Raw genomic sequence first — 22,580 nt, 5'->3', positions numbered from 1 at the left:
TCCAATAAGTTTTATAGGGATCCACAAGGTTTACTTGGAACCCAAGTATGAAAAATATATTTACTAAATTCTCATTCATCAAAAAGATGTGGTGTGGATTATTTTTCATTTTTTATGGTCAATTTCTCTCAGAAATGAGTGGTCGAGTGATCATACGGCAATTGCCTGCTATTATCTAGGTTGACAGCTGCAAAATCCTTATTTATTACATTGTTCTATATCTAGACTCCACAAATATTCCCAGCACTTTAAATATATCATACAGTGATTAAAAACCATAATACTGAAAACCCACCTCCTCACTCAACAGTTGAACTACAATACAACCCATGTCTTAATATCTGTAACAAAGTCATTAATGCAGGCTCTGCAGAGAGGCACCCAGTCATATTCTAGAGAGAAACTCCATCTCTTTACAATACCACAGGATGCAGATTTGGGTCATACTATCAAAGAAAAGGGCAAGGGCTGAAATCCTGTATTATGCTACACTGTCAGATTTGATTATTATAAATTACTTTGCAGGGAAAACGGCAAGCGTAAAACCAACACTGATTTGCAGAAGAGGCTCAGTCTGAAATCCCATCATGCTCCTTTAATAAAAAGTACCAGAAATAATGAAAGCGTATAAAGAATTTGTTTATGTTCAGAAATATGTATGCTTTATATTTTAATCCCAAGACATGGATTTCCTAAGGCTGTTTTTCAAAATTATGGTTATTAACCTTTTCCTGGAGGCAGCTGGCTGGCCTTTGAAGTCTGCACCATTAGCTGAACAAGATTTCCTAAGGCACTTGCTTTTTATCAAAGGATCACAATGTCACACCATACTTGGCAATGTTCTCTTTCTGCACCTCATTAGCTAGTCAACCATGAAGCCAGAGTTGTAAATTTTCTAACAGCTTTTCTTGGGTTGAGAGGGGAAGAGGTTGGTACATAATTTTGAAATTATTTTTCTTTCCAAGGAAGTACAAAAAGTCCTTGCTTATGACTTCAAATGGGACTGGCAACTACCTTGCTAGCCATCATATTCATTATGAGACATCATATGAGCACGATAAGACTTACAACCTCACCTCCACCATGGCTAGGTAGAGATATCATGTGACTGTGATTTATAATTTTACTGCCAGCATATCCATTGACTCTGTTTGCTGAAAGTCAACTGTGAAGTGTGCAAATGGCAATAATATGACCATGGAACACGGTGGACATTATAAGTTGAAGGTTCAGTTGTAAAATTACTTCTTTGGTGCTGTCATAACTTCGAATGATTGTTAAACAGAGCAGTCAGTAGCTGAGGATTACACATATATATTAACTATTACAGATGGTTCCTACTGATAAGCAGATCTAGAGTTTCCATTACTCTCAGCTAATATCAAAGGGGTGCAATGGTTCTGTGATTAAAGATGCTAAGCTTGTCAGCTGGAAAGCTGACAGCCTGGGTTTGAGACTCAAATGCTGCATAATGGGGTGAGCTCCTCTTACCTGTCCTAACTCTTGCCCACCTAGTAATTTGAAGGCATGCAAATGCGACTGGATAAATAGGGTCCATTTCGGTGAGAAGGTTTGAGCATTCCATGTGCCTCAGTGGATAATTATGCTGGCCACATGACCACGGAAATGTCTTCGGACAACATTGCCTCCCTTGCTAAGAAACAGAGATGAACACAAACACTCATCCCATCCCAGAGCTGGACACGACTGGATAGGGGAAACCTTTACCTTTTTCCCCCCGCTATTATCATTAACAGCAATACTGACTGGTAACTAAACAAAGTGTAGGATAACCCATCTGGAGGGCATCTAACTTGGAAAAGACTTGCATAGGGATAAATGGACTTAGTCCATTAAATTTTAAAAAGATAAAACATTTTTTGTCCAATACATGAATAGAACCAAATCCAAACATTTATGTAAGTGGGCTTAACTACTTTTTACATGAAGCCACATAGAAACAATTTGCATAGAAAATCATTTACTAACACACATTAACATGATCAGAAGTAAATATTAATTCCTTTTCTGGCTCAATCTGAATATTGAGTTATGTCATGCAGAGAAACATTTCTTCGTTTTAAGCTGTTTCAGATGGAATCAATGAAATATTTTACAGAATGATCATATAATATTGAGAAGCAATACTCTGAATTCTATTGCTGCTTCCAGAGAGACCTGTTTTGAAAACCCTGTTCAAACCTCTGTTGTAGAAGTATCAGACATAAAAAGATCTATCATTAGCTAATAACTACTAAATATCATACCAGACAGAATCTATTTTTCCCACATTTTGCAGGATATAAAAATATGGCTTGCTTAAGAGATTGAAGAAAGTATACAATATGAGGTAACGGTATGATTTAAAGAGAAGAGATAAAAGAAAAGGGAAAAAATGAATCTCCTCTTTCTTCATAGTGGGTATTGTTCTAAGATGTGAATCTTTTTCAGTTGGAGACTCATAAAACTGGTTGGAATGAAGTAGTTTTATCTTCCATTTTGCTTGCTTTTCATAAATGTGGCAGTCACTTAAATCAGGGCTTTTCAACTGGTGGTGGGTGTACCACTGGTGGTACGCGAGCACCTGGCTAGTGGTACACGGTGTTGCCTTCCTCCCCCCGTCTCCCCCCCGCTCCCCCATGCTCTTTCCCAGCTCTCTTGCTGCCAAAAAACATGCTGCTTGCCAGCAGCCTGCAGACGAAGAGCGCAGGCGCAGAGTGAGGCCCCGCCCTCCCCTTGGACTCGTTGTTAGCAACCTTCCCCCAGAAGCAAGCCTGAAGGGGACAGAGACATCCTCGGCAGGTAGGTGTCCATTTTCTTTTCCTCCTCCCTCTCCTCTTCCCGATGTTCTTTATGGAGGGAAAGCAAAGCAGCAATGAGTCCCCAGAACTCATCCCGCAGCAGCAGGTGGAAATCAAGGCCCACATTTTTTTTTCCTGATCTGTGCCAAGGTAGGCGAAGCCATCAGAATGTGGAGGGAAAAATACGCCTGCCTGATTCCCTTCCCACACCACTGTTGGTGACTCTGTAAAGCTGGCCCCGACCTCCGCCGACTGGAGCCCATCGGCGGTCAGGGCTGGTGGTACAGACTCGTCAGCTGATCAGCGGCCCTGTGTATGCATCCTCCCCGGCCCACGGGAGCTCTGGTGACTCTGTAAGGCCGGCCCCGAACTTCACAAGTGGAAATCGAGTGAGATTGCCAGGAACACGAGATTGGCATTTCTCAGCCCGCGCTGATCTCACACTCCTTACAGTCTCCCTCTCTTTGTTTCAGCTTGCTTTCTGTTGATCAGTGTGTGCGGAGAAACGCCTATTCCCTCTGCTGAGCCGTCCCAATTGCTTGCCTTGCAGCAAGTATTTACTGGCCTCACTTAGCAACCTCAAGGTCCCAGAGAAGGGAGGGAGGGAGGAAGGAAGGGGAGGGGAAGATGGGAGGGAAGGAAGGAAGGGACAAAGAAGGAGGTAAGAAAGGAAGGACAACAATGGGAGAGAGGGAGGGAAGGAGGGCACCCACCCCAGTCCCCACCTCCCTCCACCAGAGACCCATGGATTCCCCCCACACAGGCACCCTGCAACCTGAGTGATGAGTTGCCCGCCCCAGCCATTGACTTCACTTGTCAAAAAGTTGCAAAAGGTGATCACATGACTCTGGGACACTGACCGTCATAAGTATGAATCAGTTGCCAAGCATCCGAATGTAAATCACATGACCCTGGGGATGCTGCAACAGTCATAAGTGTGAAAAATGGTCATAAGTCACTTTTTTCAGTGCCGTCGTAACTTCAAACAGTCACTAAGTGAAATGTTGTAAGCCGAGGACTACCTGTACCTTATCATTTTTTCCCTTTTTTGGGGTCACATTTTTGACACCTTGCTGGGCGACCGGTGGTACTTGGATAGTGCCTTATCCTAAAAGTGGTACAATGGGTGAAAAGGTTGAAAAGCCCCGACTTAAATCACATGCAAAAGTTTGCATATATTATGTCTAATTTGGCTTTAAATTCCACAAGTTGCTTAAATAAATTATTTCAGTTCAGTAAATTCAGCATGCTTCAGTACTTGTGTCGTGCCAATGTCAAAATTTCTAGATAAAAAACCAATTATCTCGCTGTTCTTTCTCAGAAATGATTCACTGCTGAATTTAAGCCTCTGGTTTAGTCATGCTGCTTGACGCTACAAAAACTGTTCATTTTTGTTCGAGTAGCTACTTCTTTAGCTTAATGGTGGTCAGAAGGTGGATCAGGATGCACAGGGATCTCTGTAAAATTTCCAATAGCTCACAAATGCTTTTTTTGCCATCAATAATTATGTAATAAATTGAGAAGATAGCAAAACACAAAGACCTGCAAATAGAAATAGAATGACTGAGGCAAAAGAAAGCAAAGTTTGTACTTCTAGTAAGAGGTGTCTTGGATGCAATCCCCCCCACCAAAATGAAGCATCACTTGAACATTATTGGCATAGACAAATTCACTATTAATCAATTGCAAAAAACAGCTTTACATTCTGCAACAACAGCTGTAACATCACCAATCATCCATATCTGCCAATCCCAGGTCCTTGAAAAGGACTTAATAGTTGCCAATGCCAAATCCAGCTCAAACATCTGGCTGACTGAACACTAAACCATAATAACAATATACTCCAATGTTAGGTAGCTGAAATAAAAAAAATAAGGAACCTGGGCTGGCTACAAATTCCATTTGGATACTGAAAACCAAGTCCTAGACTGGGATGCATTTCAAAGAGCCTTGTTCGCATTTGATGCTCACCTACTTTGCATAGGATTCAGCTTGAGTTCCTAAAACTTTAGGGCAGACATGTCAAACACAAGGCCCGGGGGCCGGATCCGGCCCACGAAGTGGTTTCATGTGGCCCGCGAAGCCATCCTGGAAACAGTGAGGGAACGGCCCCCACTGCCTTGGCCCTGGCCCAGAGACCCTCCTGCCAGAGACCCTCAGATCTGTCCCACTCCTGCCCAGGCCCCCCCCATAGGCACCCTTGATGCGAACGATGTACAGCTGGCCACGCCCACCCAGTAGGCCACACCCACTCTAGCCACGCCCACCCAGGCCACGCCCACCTGGTCCCCTGAGGGCAACCGCAATGCTGATGCGGCCCTCAATGAAATTGAGTTTGACACCCCTGCTTTAGGGAGAACTCAGCAAAGTACATTTCATATGCTTGGACTTTGGCTACCCTTGCAAAAGTCTTATATTGGGCCTTTAATATCAATTTTTCATTTCACTAATTAACTCACTGATTTGATTTATAACTAGGAACCACGATACTTTTGCCACAATGACTAGGCTTAGGTGCTTTCTTCCTTCTCTGGCTACAAAAGCAAACTAAAGTAAACTTAAGATCAGAAAAATTAAATACTGAGGAAATCTGGAATGACAAATTCAGCTATCTCTACTGAAGATATATACAGTACATACATGAGCAAGTAAGAGACAGAGTCCATAACAATGCAAAGGAAAGCAGGGATCAATCATGAGTTTTACAAGTAATCCTTGACTTACAACCATAATTGAGCCCAAAATTAAGATCATAAATTGTGCTAGCTGTTAAGAGGTTCACCATATGTCTACACCTGACTCTATCTTTTTTGCAATGGCTATAAAGTGAATGCAGTGTCTGAAATGGGAGGGTTTTTTGCCACTGGTTTCTGGCATATAAGCATGGTAAATCATGGTCATGTGATTGTGGGATACTGCAAATGCCCATAAATGCAGACTGACATCCAAAATGTGATACAGGACTGTGAGGACGGGGGAGCTGCCGGAACTTCAAATCCTGATTGTAAGTAGTTCTGGAAAGCTCTGAGTAACTCTGAATGGGCTACCTATACTTATTTGTGAATTCAAGATTGTATGTCTAAATATTAGAAGATTACCTCTGATTATAGGACATGTAAAAATATTTATTTCCTAATGATTCAGAAAAATATTTTCCAATTATTTTACTTGGAAATATTTTATAAGCTGATTCTTGCATTTGAATTTTTTGAAATTAACATAAACAGTATATCACATTTTTGTGACATCAACTTCATTAGCATTGAATTATTTCTCATACATTATTTTGTAACTTACAGAGCCAAAATATGTTATGAGGTAGAAAAAAAAATTAAATGGATCAAGTTGAATTAAATTAATTACTTTAATTAAAATCCTTAAATTATTTGTGACTAATGTTTTCTATATGCTACAACCTATGCATTAAACATTGAGCAATTCCAATAATCATAATACACTCTTCATAATAAAGAGAAGGAAGAACTCAAACTTGGTGAACAAAAATGAAGTTAAGGTAGTTTAATTTAATTTAATTTAATTTAATAGTGAAGTTAAGTATGGAGTTTAACTACAGAATATGCGAGGAGACAATAATACATAAATGCTATAAGACTGTAACTTAAAAGATGAGAAAAGATTGTATCAGAGAAAGCTTTCATACATTATATTTTTTTCATTGTGCCCTTCCCCTTCAAAAATTTTTGAATATGTAATTTTGAACATACAGATTTAAGTATAAATAGAAAGAATATTTGTGAATATCCAGGAAACTGCTCTATTTGGTTTAGATTATCCCAGGTTGTTAGATGTGGGTCAGAATGAATGAGAATATCATTAAGTAAAATTTTACATTTGTGTGCCTCTCTGCCTATAAATGATAATTGTGAAATGGTTATAAGAAAATTGAATAAAATGTTAGAAATACTACTCCCTAAGAGGAATCCTAAGAAACTTCAAATGAATAGATAACACTAGTTCTGTGTTGTTGTTGTTAGTTGCGAAGTTGTGTCCGACCCATCATGACCCATGGACAACGTTCCTCCAGGCCTTCCTGTCCTCTACCATTTTCTGGAGTCCATTTAGGTTCACGCCTACTGCTTCAGTGACTCCATCTAGCCACCTCATTCTCTGTCGTCCTCTTCTTCTCTTGCCCTCAATCTTTCCCAGCATTAGTCTCTTCTCCAGTGAGTCCTTCCTTCTCATTAGGTGGCCAAAGTATTTGAGTTTCAACTTCAGGATCTGGCCTTCTAAAGAGCAGTCAGGGTTGATCTCCTCTAGGACTGACCGATTTGATCGCCTTGCAGTCCAAGGGACTCGCAGGAATCTTCTCCAGCACCATAGTTCAAAGGCTTCAATTCTTTGGCACTCAGCCTTTCTTATGGTCCAACTTTCACAGACATACATTGCAACTGGGAAGACCATAGCCTTGACTATACACACTTTTGTTGACAGGGTGATGTCTCTGCTTTTTAGTGTGCTGTCTAGATTTGCCATGGCTTTCCTCCCCAGGAGCAAGTGTCTTTTAATTTCTTGGCTATAGTCCCCATCTGCAGTGATCTTGGAGCCCAGGAAAATAAAATCTGTCACTACCTCCATTTCTTCCCCATCTATTTGCCAGGAATTGAGAGGGCCGGATGCCATGATCTTGGTTTTCTTAATGTTAAGTTTCAACCCAACTTTTGCACTCTCCTTCTTCACTCGTAACAAGAGGCTTTTTAGTTCCTCTTCATTTTCTGCCATTAGAGTGGTATCATCTGCATATGTTAGGTTGTTGATATTTCTCCCGGCAATCTTAATTCCAACTGTTGATTCATCTAGCCCTGCCTTTCTCATGATGCGCTCTGCATATAAGTTAAACAGGCAGGGTGACAGTATACAGCCTTGCTGGACTCCTTTCCCAATTTTGAACCAATCAGTGGTTCTGTGTCCAGTTCTCACTGTTGCTTCTTGACCCGCATATAGGTTTCTCAAGAGACAAATAAGATGGTCTGGTACTCCCATCTCTTTAAGAACTTGCCATAGTTTGTTGTGATCCACACAATCAAATGCTTTAGCACACTCAATGAAGCAGAAGTAGATGTTTTTCTGGAACTCCCTAGCTTTCTCCATGATCCAGCGTAAGTTGGCAATTTGATCTCTAGTTCCTCTGCCTCTTCAAAATCCTGCCTGTACTTCTGGTAGTTCTCGATCCACATACTGCTGGAGTCTAGTTTGTAGGATTTTAAGCATAACTTTACTAGCATGTGAAATGAGTGCAATGATGCGATAGTTTGAACGTTCTTTGGCACTGCCTTTCTTTGGAATTGGAATGTAAACTGATCTTTTCCAATCCTGTGGCCACTATTGAGTGTTTGCTATGACCATCGTATTCTCTTGACAAAATTCTATCAGCCTGTGCCCTGCTTCATTTTGTACTCCAAGGCCAAACTTGCCTGTTATTCCGGTTATTTGTTGGCTTCCTACTTTAGCATTCCAATCCCCCATGATGATAAGGGCATCATTTTTGGTGTTAGTTCTATAAGGTGCTGTAGGGCTTCATAGAACCAGTCAATTTCTGTGTAAGAGCAGATTTTTCAAAATGAGATACATACAGTAAAGCTCCTGTTTTGAAGGAGGGTGACTCCATGTAAAACAACAACTATCACAGAAATGTCTCTAAATCTACAAAATGTAAGAAGGGTATGTGCAGTGATGAACAGATTTATATTTACATGTTTTTATGATTAAAATGGAATGAACTTTGCTCCCTTGTATTTTGTGGTTCATTTGAAGAACTACTTTTTTATTTTAAAATGTTGCAACAAACCAGAATAATGGGTTCATAAGATTAAAGATCAATGAAAACACAGGTAATTATCAACTTACAAGCACAATGAATATTATTTGTGGTGGTTCTTAAATGAATGCTGCAGTCATTAAGTGAACCCATTGTTCGCTATGAGACGGTTTTGCCGAAAATCAGCAAAAACACCCTTTTTGGCAAAAATGTCATAAATCATAGTCAGGATGCTGCAAATGGTCATAAATATGGGTTGATTGCTGAGCACCCAACATGTGGTCATGTGACTGGGAGGATGGCCATTGTAACTTTGGAATCAGATTGTATCTTTTGGTTAGTCCATTGTAACTCTGAACAATCAATAAGCAACTGGTCTGGAGGACTTCCTGTAACTCTACCAACAGCACTTAATTAGGGAAACTTTTATCTGTGATATTTTATTTGGTGCAGTGGAGTAGACTGCCTTTTAAATAGTCATGTTTATTATGTATTATAGCAATGTGTTCCACAGGGATTGTCTTTAAAGAACAGCTAATACTGCAATTGATACAAAATGCACCATCCCATTTTCCAGCAAGTGAGAGCCAGCAGAATCATATAAAACAATGTTGTGTGTACTGGTTTATGAGTACAATTTAAAGTGCAAGATCTTCAAAGCTTGGCATCCTAGTAATTTCAGAACTGTCTGTTTCAAGTGAAATGGATAGTGCATGCACTGACATTAGAATTAGAAGTGCCTTTCCATCTCCGTGTGAGATTTAGGCAGAAGGGACTAGGTAGGAAACTTTATTTTTCAATATATGTCAGGTGTGAACAACAAGACCCACAAGTGCAGAAGTCAAGCTATCTACTATTATCTTCTGCCTATAGTACAGGAATCTGTTTAGCAGCCTACACTTGGAAACAATTAGATAAGGCTCCAAGGAATATGGGGGGTGGGGGGCGGTCAGTATTAGCCCTTTCATAGTTGCACAGTGACTCCAGGTTAACTGCATGCTTGATCCCTCCTCCCTGCCTGGCTGGCTTGGTGCCAACAATATATGTTCTATCCCTATGGAACAGTTTTTCCATGGAGACCCAAATGGTGTCTCCTTTATGGCTTTGAGAAGGTGATGACAATAGAATTATTCTGAAAAGGTGATGATGTATCAACATCTGTTAAGGGAGAGACATATCCCGCTTTAAGGGAAAGTCAGGTTATTTTAGATTGTGGTTTTTATCACTGTATGATATATTTAAATGGCTGAGAATCCCTGAGGAATCCCTTAGGAATTTGCAGATAGAAATATTGTAATACAAAAGAATTAAGAAAAATGTGTTTTGTAGTTGTCAATTAAAATGCACCAAATTCTATAATTCATTAAGAGCTACATAATAAAATATTATATTTTGTCTAATCTGATCTATTACGTTTCTTTCCTAAACTAAAAATCCCTAGAAAATGACAGCATTAATCATAGATCAAAAGAGGCTCTCAAGCAGAGAAAGAGAGAAGAAATGTCATGAGCACCAAACTCATAGTTTAATCCAAGTAGGGCTTCAAAAATTCAATTGTAAAATCCTGAACACCCACTTTTAGTCAGTGCCTAGAATCACTGGATTAGCCAATAATGCCCTTGCTTTGTTTTGAGGTATAACTTCTGGTCTCAAGCAGGCAGTATATTTACTATATAACTTCTGTCAGCTTGAGGGATGCACTGGGGTTGTGTGGTTTGTTACAGGTCTGAGGGATAGTGGCAAAATGAGTGCTATACTTTTCTGTATGAACTAAGAGATCTGTTTTGCTTCCCAATCCTCCAAACTACCATGTATGAACTCAGAAAGGAAACGGGGAAAGGAGAGACAAAGATTGTGACAGGCTTTATTTTGGCCCTTGGTCTTCATTTTCAACCATGCCTGGCTTAACCTGCTAGGTAAACAGAGAATGCTAGCTTATTCAGTAAAGTATGAATAAGCAAAATGCTACATAGAATGAAATAACCAGTAACTTTTGACAATACAGGTAGTTTTGGGTTATTACAGGTATTGGGACTAGAATTGCCATTGCTAAGTGATACAGTCATAAACTGTGATATCTAGCACTGATATAGTTTGAGTAATGAAACGTCTGCAGGAAAACAGCCAAGCTCAGAGAGCACCAAGGGCTCCTGATTTTAATCTTGGGCTACAAATATTCTCCTTTATTAAAACTGGGACATCACATTACTGCACTGCTTAGCAATAGTAGTTCTGGCAGTCCCAGTTCAGGTTGTTAAGTGAGCACTACATAGATTGCTAAATGAAAATTTTATGTGACCATGACTTCCAATTTCTTGCCAGCTTCCCCCACTGACTTTGCTTGTGGGAAACTGTTAGGGAATGTTGGCAATCAGAAGCACAAGACTGCAGGGCTGCTGTGACAGCTAGAACTCCAAGTCGTAAGCCCCCCCCAATTGCAAATTTGAATGGTTGCTGAATGAGCGGTCAAAACCTTAGCTGTGGTTTCCATAATAATAATAATTTTATATGCTGCCTATCAGTGACTTTGGAGGGGGGGGCAATAAACATTAAAATGTTTAAAAACAAAGAACAATATAAAAACCACAAAACTAGCACAAGATGTACGTCAGAAAAAGATTTGGAAAGTCGGTGCATTTCCTTCATTCATCTGCAGAAATTGTTTCAATTTATCACTAGGTAAAGAAGCAGTATCCACTGCTGTTTTTTTTTAAAAAATCTTTGCCTAGCCAGCAAGAGAAAAAAGTCTAGCACGTTATAAATGCACATTTAAAAAACAGACTGGAGCTAGTTACAAATCTGAGAACATGGTTTTGCCAGATGCAGATGCCATTAATTATAATGATTTTGATGATCACAACAGTACCAGTGTAACTGGGAAAAGAATGTGATAGCCTAGAAAAGAAAGTATACCATGTATGGACTATTCAACAAACATATGCAGAAAACCCCCAAACTGCAAAACAAGTTCATTCAGCAGACCAGAAAAACATTGTATCCTGCAGGCCAGAAGTATTTTCTATCACCAGAGGAAAGGGAGAAATTTCAATATATTAAAACAAGAATTTCTTTGTTTTGGGCAATATTTTAAATAATCTCACTAAAATTACTAATTCTCAAAAATTGGCTGAAGCTGAGAGATCAATTCCACCACCATCCCCAGCTTGTTGGTGGCATGACACAATGGTGGGATTCAAATATGTGAACAACTGGTTCTCTGTGTGGATGTCACTTCTGGAAGTCCATTCTGGCCTGGGCAACAAAAAATTAGCTAACGGTTCTGCCAAAGTGGTGCGAACCGGCTGAATCCCACCACTGGCATGATAGACAAATTGTTAAAATATGCTAATTTAAACTCCCAAGTTTATTGCTGTTCACACTGTAATTTTTGGAAAAGAAAATAATAACATTTCAAGTTATAAAGAATCACAACTTACCCAAACCCAAAGCTTAACTCCTTCTTCAATGATCAGGATGAATAGTCTTGTTTTCATGCAAATGTTCTGCAAAGAAGAGTTTCCGTTAAGCAATTAACCTGTTATCTACAAGATAGAATGGGCAAAATATTACTAAGTTTATTTACTTCTAAGCTTATTTAGAAGAGAGTATTTCCAATTAATTCAGCTATTCTTCTTAGAATAGGAAAGTTCTGATCTTCCAGCTGTAGCTGATATACATCCCTTATTATCAGCTTCAATGATTTCTTCAAAGTACATGTTCTCCACATACACCACACCTTGCTAGTTATTACTACTAGCAATTTAAAAATCATTAATGTATTAAAATCATAACAATGTTCCCCAAACAAAAGAAGCCCCAATCTTACAGAGTGATTCTACAATCTGTCATAGGTAGTTTTAAAGAGAAGAATGAAGAAGAATCTAGCCATAAAGGTTCCAGCGCCAGCTTCTGTGAAAATAATAGATACAAGCAAATACTGGATTAGAATGGACAGCTGTTTCAGTATGGAGTGTGTTTTACTTACAAAGCCCATGGGCACTGCAATTACTGATGTAACAAATATTATTGAGTTAGCCTTGTTACGAGAAATTCTATTTAGGTGAAAAAGAACAGATTGATAAAACAATGGGGACATAAAGCTTTGTACATAAAATTATATAATTTCCTATCTAAATAAAAGAAAAAAGAAAAATGATTGATTCAGTAGAGATATAAGTAACCTTGTTAAATATGCTTAGTGCCCACAACCAGTAAACAGTAGTTCAGCAGGGAAAGAAGAAATTTAGTCACCTGTTTGTTTTTACAGCCAGGGTTGCAAAAATATACAGCTCTGGGTATAGGCTGGAAACATCTTATATGCTATTTTCAGGCCTAAGACAGCTTCCATTCACATATTATTCACAGCAGCTACATTAAAAGGAAAAAGTAAATAACACTATCAATTTAATACTAGTTTAAGAAACTTTAATCATGTTAAATCAATGCATACCATTAGATGCATCATTTGAACAAGTTATTCTACTTGCCATTAGAGCTTTATGTACAATACAAGCAATGGTATGTTCATTCCTTTTTCCCCTCCTCAAAAACCCTTTCAAAAAGTCAGTTCCAGATCCTCCCCTGTGTAACTATAGGAAAAAAGAATTGGGGAAAATATTTCTAAATCCCTCAACTATTCTCAATTGTTCAATAGTAATTAGACACATTACTATATAGAAAGAAGGGACGTGGTGGCTCAGTGGGTTAGGATGCTGAGCTTGTCGATCAGAAGGTCGGCAGTTTGGCTGGTCGAATCCTGAGTGCCGCGTAACAGAGTGAGCGCCTGTTACTCGACCCAGCTTCTGCCAACCTAGCAGTTCGAAAGCACGTAAAAATGCAAGTAGAAAAATAGGGACCACTACGGTGGGAAGGTAACAGCGTTCTGTGCGCCTTTGGCGTCTAGTCATGCCGGCCACATGACCACGGAGACGTCCTCGGACAAGCGCTGGCTCTTTGGCTTTGAAACGGAGATGAGCACCGGCCCCTAGAGTCGGAAACGACTAGCACGCATGTGCGGGGGAACCTTTACCTTGACCTATATAGAAAGAATAAATATTCAACAAGTATTTACATCAGCAAGACAGCTGAAATGCCACTTAAAATTACTTAGCAGTCTTACAGGAGACAATGTTTATTACAATGGACAGACCAGAATTTGAATGTGTTGTTAATAAAAGATTCAATCTCTTTACCGGGAGACCTGCTACAATACAGTTACAACTGGAACATTGGAGTCTCTCTAAAAAGGCAATTAGGAGATAACCCCAGATTTAAGTTTATCATTATCAATAGTCCTCATAGACGGGAAGACTGTGAAGAGTGTGGAGAGGATGGCAGAAAAGATTATTGGATGTCACTTCCTTCTATTCAGGCCATAACATATAAGTGCTGCTTGACAGGGTCCATAGTATTGTAAGAGATGCTACATGTCCTCTCCACGACTGGTTTTGTTACCTTCTGAGAGAAGGCTTTGTGGTATCTGAAACAGAACTAGATTCTGTAATAGCGATGTACTAGAATTAATCAGTAGGGCTGGCTGGGGGAGGAGCCAAGATGGTGGACAGGCAGCAAAGGCTGTAAAGAGCTCCTCCAAAAGTAAAAGCTTTATTTTATTTTACTTTATTTTTATTTTAACTTTTTAACCTCTTTTAATATTGTATTTTTAACCTACCCCTTTTTAATCTATTTTAACCTTTTAAAACCTTTTAAACCCATTTTTAACCTTTTTAAACCTAGTTATAAAATTATTTTTAAACCTGTTTTAACAAACTTGAATGGGTAAAAGGAGGAAGAGACAGCACTCTGCAGCAGAGAGTTTATCCAAGCCATTGAAGCAGCAGAAAATGGAAGATTGTAGTGCAAAGAGACAGTCTGTTCCAATAAGTACCGGTAACTCATTCGCAGGCACCTTATCAGATAAATTTAATTTATGTGACTCATTGGAATGGGACTTACAAACCGAACTGGAGAGCACACAGCATGCAGAGCTGTCCTCCTCCCTCTCGGAGAATGGCTCCCCTCCTTGGAACCCAGCAACAGCCTTCTTTGCACAGGAGGGAGGTGTAACAAATTTAAAGGGGGAAAATGTGACAGGATTCTTTTTTTTTCAATTCAACATAGTTTTATTTTAACAAGGAGGCAAAACAAGAATTTGCTAAGAATTTGCTCTGCTAAGCAGGAACTGCACACGTCCCAAAAAATGAACTCACAGAGGGAAAAGTGGGGGGGCAAAAGGAAGCATGACAAAGCCAGAGTCCTGGGGAATTAACACAGCAATCAGAATCTCTCTTGTGGGCTTGGGAGTAAGAAGGCTGTCTACCAAGCATCTTTTAAGCACTGCAGATTTAAAGCGGAAAAGAACGAAAAGCCAATTGTCAGCAAGTGACCATGGCCACCACACAAGTAGCTCAAAGGCTTTATAAAAAGATTCATACAAGAAGAATTCTCGTTTTATTCATGATACAGGCTTTTTTAATCTAGTATATTCAGAAGTTTCTTACAAAACTGTGATCCTGAAAACGTGTTCAATTTGACACTGGGAAGAAAAAGAAGTATGAAAGGAGTCTGGATGAACAAATGAAGATGCTAACATCATTCAAAAAGAGATCTGTAATTTGATGGAAGAAGGAAAATGAATTTCCTCACTGTGCCATGCTATCTTTAAAATTTCAGCAGAAAAAGAAAAAAATACTTTTAAAAGATATAGTTCTAAATTTAGTTGGAGAAAAATTCCTGTAAATTAAAAACGCTATAGAGTTTGGTCCCAATAGTTTCTATTCAGATGTTTATTCACTCCCCCCCCTCTATTCATTATATGTATATATTCATTATATAGCCATGAAGACTTTTCTGAAATTAACCATTTAAGGGCATATTGTCAATATATATGTAAATGCTTAAAATAAAGGATTTTTTAAAAAATCCACAAACAGGAAAAAGAAAAACAAAAGAGCAAGACATTACTCATCTCTATCACCACGTTTAAAAAAGACAAAAATGATTGCCAAAAATAGTGGGCACAACTCTATCATCCTCCAGGGTCAATGAGAAACCAAATAGCAGGAAAATACTCAACTAGCCAATCAGGATCTAGACAATGTTTGCTTACAGCTCAAACTGTAAACTCAATATATGATCTTTTGTCAATTGTCATAAATAAGGTTGACTGCCTGAAAGAATATTTTGCAAAGTTTGTTAGGAGCCACCCAAATACTGTAGAAGGACTTGGGAGGATAACTATGGATAGACATGCGATGGCTAATTCAGAAAATGAAACTAGAGAAGGACCTTGTCTTCCTTCCAAAAATTTGAACACACACAGAGAAAACACTTGATCAGGTAAAGGCCTAAGAGATGACCAATATAACTACAGTCTGCAAACTAACCAGGTTACTTTGCAAATTTATGACAAGAGAATAGAGGGCATTGGAGTAATAGAGAAGCTGTTAAGCTGTCCCTGAGCCAGTACTGTATAGTATCAACCTTATTAAAATCTCAACTCTTTTTTCCGTTATGTATTCAAAATGGACTGTGATTAATATATATTTATATATGTATAGATATGTTTATGTATGATGTATATATGTGGGTATATATGTATATATATGTATGTGTATGTATGTATGTATGTATAGCATATGTATATGGTTTGGCCCATATTTGGGCCTGCAAGGTATTCTAAATACTTAACAAATACTTCCAACACATATCTCCCTTGCCTCTCAGCTAACAAAGCAAGAAAGAGCCTGTGGCTTAGAGGTTAAAACAACTGCCTAATGTGCAATTGGCCCAGGTTCAAATCTCAGAAGGGTATGGCTGACTGATGAGAACAAATTTGAAATGGCCATATCAGTCTCCCTTTAATTTTTTGTTAGCAATCCAAAAAATTTACACAAATAATGAGTTGTCACAGTTGCGACTACAGCTTGTGGATGGCCTTAGGTTAGGCTGATACAGGCAATAAGTTTTGGCCCATATTTGGGCCTGGCAAGGTATTCTAAATACTTAACAAATACTTCCAACACATATCTCCCTTGCCTCTCAGCTAACAAAGCAAGAAAGAGCCTGTGGCTTAGAGGTTAAAACAACTGCCTAATGTGCAATTGGCCCAGGTTCAAATCTCAGAAGGGTATGGCTGACTGATGAGAACAAATTTGAAATGGCCATATCAGTCTCCCTTTAATTTTTTGTTAGCAATCCAAAAACTTTACATAAATAATGAGTTGTCACAGTTGCGACTACAGCTTGTGGATGGCCTTAGGTTAGGCTGATACAGGCAATAAGTTTTGGCCCATATTTGGGCCTGGCAAGGTATTCTAAATACTTAACAAATACTTAACAGCATATGTACTGTATATGTGTATAGGTATATATTTATTTTCTTTTGAGAGCAGGCATCAGAATTTCATTTTAATGTGTGCCACTGTGCACACAGAAAAATGACAAAAAAGAGACAATAAAGGTTATCTTATCTTACTTTATCATAATTGAGCTCAGAATTTTTGTGGTGAGTCACATGCATGTGTTTTGATTTGATTTTATAATCGTTTTTTACAATGGTCATAAAGTAAATCGCCACAGTTAAATGAATCATATTAGTTGTTTAATGAAGCCATTCTCCCAAATAGATATTTAAATGGTGGAAACTGGTAAAAACAGCACAAATTGGAGTCAAAGACAAAAAGATGCTGCACCCAATTGTGAGCCAGTGCCAAGTGCCTGAAATGCTATCATGTGACAGGGGAGGGGAGCGCTGTAGTCATAACTTTGAGGATAAGTCAATAAGTACATTTTTCCCCTTCTGTTGTAACTTTGAGTAGTAGTTAAGTGACCAGTCATTAAGCAAAGATTACTTATTATCACAAGGCAATTTATTTGAATATAGGGAATGTTTTCTATGTACCAGAAGACAATACTTTAAACTGGGATATTAAAAAATCCCACTTGTGCTTGAAATGTGTGTTGTCAATAAGGTAAAAAGCTAGTGTAAAGTTTCTTTTCCAGTCCCTACAGAAGGTATTTTGGAGGCTAAGATTAAAATTCTTTAGCATCATTTTTATTTGCAAAAATGCCCTGGGCGATAGGTAGGGCCCTAGACAAGACCTAAAAGTATTTTTTTGGACATGAGCAATAATGTCTGGGGGGGGGGTGAGTGGCATTGACTTAGAGACAGCATCCACTCTAGAAAGGGTTGGAAGGAAGAACTGACCAGTTTGCCTTTGGATAAGCAAATGTTTTCCACTGGTCACATCCATCATGAGAGCCCATATGAGATCACTAAAACTCCAGGCACCATTTTGTGAAGTACCACAATTGGATCCAGCAAAGCCATTGCTAACTGAAACTGCAAATGTTTTTATGGTCTAATTCTAGCTTTTCTTTTACAGACCTATGAAGGCCCTACATTTAATGATTAGTTGCAAAGTTACTTTTTCATTCCATTGTACCAACATACTATTGCTAAAAGAGACAGTCACAACATGAGAACTATCTGTATCACAGTATGTTCTCAAAATTTCAAATTTACCAACAGGCTTATCTCGGGGTCAAAAGATACAATGTTAAAACTTAGGACTTAGTAGTTATACAAAAAGTTTATATCCTCTTCCAAGAACTTGTTTGTGTTTTAAGATCTATATTGTTTACTTATTTTTACAGAATGCTAGACAACAACTATTCTGCTAACTATAGCTGCATTCCATTGGGAAAAATACACCTTCCACATTCCTTATACTGTATACTCTCCACCTCCATAAGTTTAGCATAATCACAATAAGACAAGAAGAAATTGGAATGTCAGGAATGGTGAAGACAACAGAGATGGCTATAGCATGGAAAAGTAAGTAAAATAAGTATAGCCTTACCTACCATATAAGTAAGCCAAATATGGCTCCCTATCTGTTTGGACTAGATTATCACTAGACATTAATTTTATCATGATATCACAGAAGCATACCATGTTTTCCTGAAAATAAGACCTGGTCTTTTTTTGCCTCCAAAAGAGACATCAGATCTTATTTTGGGGGGGGGGGTTGTCTTATCCACTCATCTTGTGGTGGTGGTACTGACAGCTCCATCCAGCCGGACCACTTCTGCAGACAAAGGAAATGCCTCTGTAGCTAAGAATGGCGCTCCAGCCTGCATTTCGCTATCAGAGGCCTTTTGGAAAGGCCTCTGCAGCCAAGAACGGAGCTACGGATTTAGCTCCGTTCTTGGCTGCAGAGGCCTTTTGGAAATGCAGGTCGGGAGATGCCGCAGAAGTGGGCTGGCAAGGAGAGGCAGCTGTCAATTCATGGGAGGCCTGGCTGCAACAGTAAGTGGGTGTAAGGCGCATGGGGCAGCTCCACCCTCCCCAACCCCACCCTAGCTAGATTTTTATGTGTGCACCTTACCCCAAAACTAGGGCTTATATTAGGCTCAATAAGCTAGGGCTTATTTTGGGGTAGGTCTTACTTTCAGGAAAACACGGTATATTTGCTTATGTTCCACAGTAACATATAACATTATTTATCACCAAAAATCCATTGCTACTTATACTGGATAAACTGGTCAAATGCTATTCAAAAGACAAAAGAGACCTACATTTGAAAACCAGAAATGACAACACCAAAAACCAGTAGATAGAGATTTCAGTGTCCCAAGGCATACTCATTGTGCCTATCCTTGGGAATGATACTTGCTATCAGACTTCAATAAAAAATCATAAACTCAAGCAAAAATCAGGCAGAACGAATACAAAGTTGCAAAATTGGAGAGTTGGGCAGAACCACACTTAATTGATGAGCTTGTTCCTATTCAGAAAAAAATACATTAATATACCTATTAATCCATACCTGGAACATTCAGCACATTACCAAATGACAATATATTAAGAGTCACTGCAATCTCATCTGAGAGTAATATAGTCATTATGGAGAACCCATACTTAATATTCCATCTGGCTTTTCTTTCCTACATAATGATGGAAGGAAATTATCCTTGTTCTGTACTCTACCGTAGACAATTATTTATGCCCTCAGATTGCTCAAGCAAGGTACTTGACTATATAATTTCCCATAGAAAATCACCTTTTACTTATTTACCAGTATTTGGCTTTTTAAAGCCTATTCCCATTACCAAAATCTTTGATCTTGCAGAGACCAAAAGGGCATTATTCTAAAGAGCAAGATTGCTTTAAATGGAAGGTAAACAAAATATATTACTTTTCCAATTAGAAATGGCTAATTTAAAAGGCTGATTTAGAGCTGCAATGGGTTGAAGTAAGTAGAACTGGATTAAAAGGAGCAATTATTAAGGACTGCATGGAAATATAAGAAAAACATATAATTGATTTCAACATTTATTTCTAATAGAGTTCTTTTTCAAAGACAATATATTTTGAAGGGTAATTAGAACTCATAGCCAAAATATAGCTGCTCTATTTCTGGACAATAATAGTTCTATGTTGAACCATTATGCCACCATGATGAATTGGTTTCAAATAACCTACTTTTGTCTACACTGTCATTTATTTGTTTTTCATACTCATTACAGATTAGTGCAAGGAAGGACATCTGGAAGAAAAACAAATGTATTAGGTAAAAATGAAATGAAAATGCTGGCAAGGTTTTAGAGAAAAAGTGATTATAGCTTTATTTTAAATAAAAAGTATTCTAAATTTGTAACTGGCTGACAAACTGTATTCAACAATTACTCCTTAGTGGTACTACTCCTTAAGGGTACCACAAGGTTCTGACTTAGGCTGAGTAATCTTCATAAATGACATAGATCAGGGCTTTTCAACCTTTTCACCACCCATTGTACCACTTTTAGGATAGGGCAACATCCGAGTACCACCAGTCGCCTAGCAAGATGTCAAAAACTTGATGACCCTCCCCCCAAAAAAGGAAAAGTGATGAAGTACAGGTAGTCCTCAACTTACAACAGTTTGCTTAGTGACTGTTCAAAGTTACAATGGCACTGAAAAAGTGCCTTCCAAGCCACAGCCGAGCAAGACAGCTGCCTGCCTGACCGGCGGCACTCTTCCTCCTGTCCAAGGTTTTCACTGTTGTCAGCATTTCTATTGAGGATTGGCAGCAGGGGTGTGTGTGGGTGTTTGGTTTTTATTCCCCCTCCCATCTGCTGGGTGGTTGCAGCAGGTTTTGGTCACTTCACATGAACCTGGGACACTGTGACTGTCATAAATATGAATTAATTGCCAAGCATCTGAATGCAAGTCACAAGACCTTGGAGATGCTGCAACATTCCAGCTGATTGGTGCTTCTTCTGGGCTCAGAAGCGCCAGGATCAGTGCCAAGGTCCAGCTGGATCCTGGCGCTGATCCTGGTGCTTCCACTGAGTCTTGACAGCCCTGAAGAAGCGCTGATCCAGGCGCTTCCGCTGAGCCCTGACAGCCCTGCAGCTCCAGCCATCTCTCACTCAGGCTTGTGCGGTGCTGCCACCGGTTCAGCTCATTCCCCTCCCCTGCTACCACTTTGCTAGGATGGTTGCATACCACCTGCAAGGTGCCAATGTACCACAGGTGGTACCCGTACCACTGGTTGAAAAGCCCTGACTTAGATGAGGGAATAGAAGGGGATCTAATCAAATTTGCATATGATACTAAGCTGACAGGAATAGCCAACATCCCAGAAGACAAACTCAGGATCCAAAAAGATCTGGACGGACTTAAACAATGGGCACTATCCAACAAAATTATATTTAATGTGCAGAAAAGCAAGGAAAAACCAAAGATACAAGGACAGGTTAGGTGAAATCTGGCTCAAAAAGAGTAACTGTGAGAGGGACCTTGGAATCCTAGTGGACAATCAGTCCACTATAAGTCATCTTGACCGTACATCAATTATTAAAATACTATCTTTTGATATGTCATTCCAAGTTCTATAATATAGTTCAGAGCTATATTCTAAAAGCTTACTTTTGTTTTCCTTTACAGATCAAAAAGCTAAATGTAAAATCAGTTATATTTTTTAGAGATTCCCCTTAATCCACAAAGTTATTTTTATAGTCTATCTTTAGGAATCCCAAAAGAGAAACAAGTTCAGTTTTTTAAATCTAACTCTTGCCTTCCTTTTGTGCCAATCATGCTTCCCTCTTGGCATCTTTAAATTCTCAAATGTATCTTTCTTTCTTCCTATACCCCTTATTTGAATCCAGGGAGCATATCCAAATGTCAGTTTTGCAAGGAAGATGTCCCCTTTGTAACCATTGTATTTTTGCTTTGATAATTCAGTTTTTGATGGTTGATATAATATAGTTGTCATTAAATCAGTCAAATCTTTTAGTTCTTCCAATTCTATCTGGGTTAGGTAGAAAATAATAGCTGATATTATGAACAATGGAAAAGCAAAGATATTTATAGAAGTTGAGGGCTATCAGGTAGAAATCCTACAAATCTGATTTGCTGGCCAATCTCCATTTTGTTTTTTTCTCCATTAAATTTCAGTTTAGTCTGATCACTGCAAAGGCAGTTTTAGAACAATTTGGAGCAGAATAGATGATTAGCTTGGTTACTGCTATTTGGAACTCAGATGTACCAACTAATACATCAATTCAAATAACCGTGAAAATATATGGTTTCTTATATTACTGCTTGTTTTTACTTATTCAATGTAAGGATAATCATATACTCAGCATGCAATATAGAAGGCATATAAATGAAGAATTTCTTTCTCAAATAATACTTCTCACCTTTTATTTCTATGTACAACCATGTGAATAATTGTTAGTTCCAAGTTAACTAAAGCTATCATATGAACAGTCTCTCATCTGTCCATATCCTAGACTGCAATCTGCAGCACAACAAAATCTTGGAAAGCAGAAGTTCTATAGGTATTTCTTTTCCAAAACCTTCTCACCTGGGTGAAATTCTATCTGCAAAACTAGGTAAGAAGTAATTTTGAAAAGCAGAATTCAGAATTTTTAAAGCCGTCAGGACCCACCCCAATCCACATCTTAGGAAATAAGAACTCTTGGAGCCAGGTTTGTCCAAAAAGGAGATTTTA

The 22,580-nt window shown here is 38.7% G+C and overlaps 1 protein-coding gene across 1 annotated transcript in view; it reads right to left on the bottom strand.

Annotated features, from left to right (window-relative positions):
* The window catches only part of MYO3A (myosin IIIA), a gene marked incomplete at both ends in the record, with an annotated part of 141,405 nt that overhangs the window by 106,891 nt on the left and 11,934 nt on the right, over positions 1–22,580 (bottom strand). Inside the window, 2 exons of the mRNA XM_083379040.1 lie at positions 12,015–12,080; positions 13,065–13,166. Coding sequence (XP_083235166.1) covers positions 12,015–12,080; positions 13,065–13,166 — 168 coding nt within the window. The remainder of the gene's footprint in view (positions 1–12,014; positions 12,081–13,064; positions 13,167–22,580) is intronic.

The sequence above is a fragment of the Vipera ursinii genome (genome assembly GCF_947247035.1).
Source record: "Vipera ursinii genome assembly, chromosome: Z".
Lineage (NCBI taxonomy): Eukaryota > Metazoa > Chordata > Lepidosauria > Squamata > Viperidae > Vipera > Vipera ursinii.
This window is presented reverse-complemented; position numbering and strand designations above follow the sequence as displayed.